At 33.5% G+C, this 5111-nt stretch overlaps 1 protein-coding gene across 2 annotated transcripts; it reads right to left on the reverse strand.

The window, feature by feature from the left end:
• Positions 1–999: 999 nt before the first annotated feature.
• LOC144546922 (heat stress transcription factor A-4b-like) lies at positions 1000–4660 on the reverse strand. Of its 2 annotated transcripts, none has more exons than XM_078295514.1 (3): positions 4392–4660; positions 3845–4099; positions 1000–2119 (listed from the first exon to the last, which is right to left on the reverse strand). In XM_078295514.1, exons 2-3 carry the CDS (start codon positions 4058–4060, stop codon positions 1151–1153), a joined length of 1185 nt encoding a protein of 394 aa, XP_078151640.1. In that variant the 5' UTR covers positions 4061–4099; positions 4392–4660; the 3' UTR covers positions 1000–1150. The 2 variants fall into 2 exon arrangements, with proteins under 2 accessions (XP_078151640.1, XP_078151639.1); XM_078295513.1 differs by having other exon boundaries at positions 3845–4165.
• Between the last annotated feature and the right edge of the window lie 451 nt (positions 4661–5111).

A 5111-nucleotide genomic window follows, 5' to 3' on the forward strand; every position in this document is an offset into this window, starting at 1 on the left:
GCTGTAATTTCCTTAATTTTTCACCAATGTAGAACTTTTTTTATTTTGAGAAATTCACCAATGTAAAATTGCATTCATATACCTGCATACAGTGTAAAATTACAGCTCCAGCACAGAACACTTAATTATATATATGTCATCATCTAGTTCAAATTTCATTAGTAAACTACTTCATTAATGTTTATCTTATCAACTTGGGTATTAGATGGATCCACTTTAATATTTTATTTTTTCTGTTGTACATGATCATGTCATTTGCATGGATTGATGTCTTTCTTTCTATTTGAGAAAGAGTTGCGGGACCACGTCTTGGAAATCTCGTAAAAACGTACAAAAGACGTCCAATCCTTTCCCCTTTCAAGTTTCTATGATAATATAATAAAAATATATATTTTCATAATTTTCTGAAGATCTCTAAGCCTCTAAATTATGTTTTGAATCAATGTAATTTTATTTCTTGTTGTAGTAATAGTGTTGTGTAATGAATGATGCTATTATTATTAGTTTAATATGTTGTTTGATTATATAGAATGTTATTACATAAGTATATTATTTCTTTTTTATGAACTTCATTTGTGTTCCTATTTTTGGTTTATGTTGTAACTGTTACTAATTGAATGCCCTGATCTAAACTCAAAATTTGAGTTACTTCAGAGGATCCGGACTCATCACCCATGTACCCCAAGAGTATTTTTTTTTTTTTTTTTTCGATTTACGTACCCCAAGAGTTACATGACCATTCTAAGTTTGTTTGCATATATGTCAGCTTGACCTGTTTTTAAGTACAACATTGTTCCTTAATTAACAACTTGGAGTTCAACGTACAAAACAGAAATCATCAGGAATAATCAACCAATAAAATTTTCTCCAAAAGCCTTCCCTTTTTAATTTTGAAAAATCAAGAGGGGTAAATTACAATTTAACGAACATAGAATCTTGGTTTATAGAAAAAACAAGGAAATGCAGACTATTTGGTTTGATATTAGACAATTTTTCCTCTACTGTGAACCTACAAATATGATAAAATAATAACGTTTTATACAATGATTTAGTAGAGAACATATAAATACAAAACATCTCATAAAAAAATTTAAACACAAAATGAACAACCTAATCATAATTCAAATTATATATTAAAAAAAAAAAAATGTCATGCTTGTCCAGCTGGTGTGAGATGCCCCAATTTATCAATAATTCGATCGACACTACTCTTATTCGAGCAAACATTCCCGATTTCAGACATCATTACCTCATAATTCTCCTCTGATTTCACCTCAACACCGGTAATTGGATTGTCCATCAAGAACTGCTCCCAGAAAGTGTCATTTGTATTTGCAATTCCAGCAACTCGATCTCTTTGCAACTCCACTTGCCTATTACCACCTTCAGGCTCTGAATTCATGTCGATTTCTACAACCTTATTACAACCCAAATCACCTTCCTCTGGTAACTCTGTCAGAGAAACTGTGGGACTTGGGGGAAAACTGGATGCCTCCAGTTCAGGAGCGGGTCCCAGTAGAAACTTGTCAGACTCAACAGACTGCACCTGAATCTCAGTTAACACAACTGAAGGTGCACATGGTTCAGTGCAATCATAGTAACAAACATCTTCACCAGAAGCCTGACTTACACCTCGAAAAAGATTTTCTAGGTAACTCAGTGACGTCTCCATCTTTTCAAAAGCCGAAAATGAAGAGACAATCTGTGTCTGGTCATAATTCGATCCAATTTTTGGGAGACGTCTTTTCTTGCTGTGGGGCTCGAAACTTGTAAATATGCCCGGTTTTTGTATGGTCTGGCTGACAAAATTTAACAAATTTCCCTGGCGCATTTCCATGGCTTGGAGGCGGTTCTCTAAGTATTGCATTCGCCGATCCATGTTTTGTTGGGTCTCAGTGTGTTTGTGGAGATCAGCAATTAGAGAAATTTTTTCACGTTTTAGCCTCTCGATTTCATCCTCCAGTTCATGTCTCTCCTCGTCAGCTAACTGCGAGTTGTTGTTTAGCGAGTGACTATGCACAGGTTTTCTTCGGTGGATGTTTTTCAAGAGGTGTTTTTGGCCGCGAATAAAATCTTCATTGGCAAATTCCCATTGGTCAGGGTCGACTTTCCTGAAACCCTGAAAAAGGGACGAGAAAAATATTTTAGGGAAAGTATTAACTTTTATTTATTATTTTTGCTTTGTTATATAATTTGGGTTATTTGAAGTGTTATTCTGGTCTAATTAACTCTCAGTTTCCCTCAAGGTTCATAGCATACTCTTATTTTTTTTGGTAAACCAAAACTACTTTTTAAATACACGATATTGATAGGGTCTGTGTCTAACCAAGCAAGACAAACAATAAATAAAGGAGAAACAGATAAATTTAAAGAAAAGATAGACAAGTAATTTAAATTTATGTTCAACCTATCAAAATAACAGACATATAGATCATCCAATGTATATTTTATTGAATAAAATAAGAAAGATAATTAACTAGAAATATACAAATTAAACAGGCAAATGAGAAACATTAAAATATTTTCAATCGCTCTACAACTAACATAAACATAGAAAAGGAACAATTATTTGAAATAAATATCAATATAAAAGTGATTCACAGGCATAAGCATTAGGAAAATTTATCATTTCAGAAAAAACCGTTCAATATTTTTACAGGAAATTTTACTGTTGTAATCAGGTATATTCACAGAGCTGTCAAATCGTGAAGGAAGAAGTGCAGAATGAAGTTATTTGTTAGAGAATTGCACGAGAAACTCAAATAGGCATCTTTCCGTCTCAAAATAAATTATTTACTGGATTTAAAATAAAAATTTGTGTCCCCCAATGAATTAAGAGGTCAATGGTCAACAAACTTCATTTATTAGCATAACTTAATCAACTTGCCAATTTGTTTATTAATACCGGTATTCATTCCTTTCTTGAGCTATAAGGCACAAGAAGACAAGTCAATTATATTTAGGGATATGATAACGATGTACACTCTTATATCCGATATCCTTATTTGCATCCCAAAAAATTTTATATTTTTTAAAAGTGTTTATACGTAATGACAAAAGTTGCTTATATTTTGTATAATAGGTGTAAACAGTTGTTTAACAGACTGTATGCAATATAAACTTCCATGCAATCTCAATTTGCATACATAAGATATAAACATATTTGTCAAAACCTATAAAAACCTCTCAAAAATGAAGTATAAATATTTTTTGTGTGTAGACAAGCTGGTGCAAGAACAACTGCACTTTTATTAAAATCCAAAGCATTACTAAATTACTTAAATAGTAAACATCCTTATGGCTATCACAACATGGAAAAAAATAATGTACTATTGTAAGTAGTTGTTTCCTGTCCCTTTCACTGACTAATCAGCATGAAATAGGAAAAAACACATAAAACAAGTTAATAAGACCACCTGATCATCAATTCACATTTTACTTTCTGAAATTTAAAATATATCACTTACTTTGCTTTCAATGTTATGTGTGCCATTTTCTTATCCTCTGTAACTAAATCTGACTTCCGGTTATCCCCAAAGCACTTAATTATTTACAAAAAAGATACTTCTCTATCCAAAACAACTCCATGCAAATAATTCCAGCAGTACACTGTATTTGCAGAGCCATTTTGCTTAATTAAACTTATAACGAGAGAAAGTTGATTTTTCAAATTATTGACACAAGCAAAATTTTCAAAATTGCCAAATTGTTCATCAAACATTTCATATTAGATGTTCGTCAAATAAATCTCTTGGCTCTTGTTATTCAATCAATCTGACAAATAATTTGAGAAAGGCCTAGCAGCTGCAATAATAAGTGATCATAAATAACTTGGCACACTTACATAGGTGTTGAGCTGGCGGATGAAGCTGGAGAAATTATTGTGCTTGAAGTATTTTGGAAGCAAATCCCTCGAAAATTCCGGAGGGTTCCACACGATGAAACTCGAGTTGGTGGGTCCCCACGAGACAATGTCATCAGTCGACGGATCCTCCACCATCTCATACGTCTTTGTAAGGAATGGCGGGGGGCCACCGGATCCATTCTGTGAGCTATCCATTCCAGCAATGGGCTGTGAATAGCAGAACGGTGCAATTTCCTGATATGCCATGTTTAACTAATATTATTTCACAGCTGAAAATGATCAATACTAGTCTGAAATTCCCTGATACAAAAAACAGAGCAAAATAAGCTATTTGTTTTTGTAAGTAGTAGGCTTCTGCCACAGAAAAATTAGTAGATAGAAAAAGCTTTAAATGATCGAAAGATATAAATTGGGAAAAATTGACACAAATTCTGGTGGAATAATGCTAATTATTCGAAATAATCAGCCCCAAATCAGCTTATTAAACCCAAGGGAAACAAAGAGGAATTTTTTGCCAAACACCTACCAAGTTCACAGTGCTTTTTTTCTTGGGTTTGACGTGAAAGGAGAAACAGAGCAGGATCTCCAACAATTCACCAACAGGAGCCAATTTCCCAACCAAACTGTAAAGCAAAAGTTCGTAGTTCCTCCCCCAATTGTTGTCGAATAGAAGAGAGGAGTTAAACTCAGAGATGACTGGGGGATTTCGTCGAACAGTTGGCGGGTATGAGAATTTTCTATGTTGCAGTGTACGCGTGTCCTCTGTATTGAATCTGAGATACCAAGGCGGCGATGTTGTCGAAGGTGTAACGACCAATGGATTTTATAAGTGGTACCAGACTACCAGGACATGATTTCCTCTGCCATTGTTTCCCCTAAAATTATTATTGCACGAGTAACTTGATTAGGGTAAAAGTAATCGAAAGGCTCTGATTGGCTTTACTGTATACTATGTTCATGTCAAAGTCATGACGCATTTATGAAAATTTGGATTGTAATAAAAAAAGTTAATATGTGGCATGGTATAATTGGTCCAACATTTTTTATTTTCCTTGGTTTACAAAAAAAATATAGCTTCATTTAAAAAAAATAATAGAGAATGGGACAGTGAACCAAGGAATTTATTTTTATTTTTGTGAACCAGGAAGTCAATACAAACATAACATGATAACAAATAAAAACGAAAAAAAACAGAAAATAACATAGAGGTACGTGACATTCAACCAAAGAGCCTCTGGAACCGTAG

This window comes from Carex rostrata, chromosome 30, assembly GCF_964058835.1.
Source record: "Carex rostrata chromosome 30, lpCarRost1.2, whole genome shotgun sequence".
NCBI classification, from domain to species: domain Eukaryota; kingdom Viridiplantae; phylum Streptophyta; class Magnoliopsida; order Poales; family Cyperaceae; genus Carex; species Carex rostrata.

Excerpts from the sequence above, each read along its gene's own strand:
- LOC144546922 (XM_078295513.1), bottom strand. The coding sequence starts at position 4,111 with ATGGCATATCAGGAAATTGCACCGTTCTGCTATTCACAGCCCATTGCT. Across the intron at positions 2,120-3,844 it reads TCCGCCAGCTCAACACCTAT|GGTTTCAGGAAAGTCGACCC; the intron begins GTAAGTGTGCCA and ends TCCCTTTTTCAG.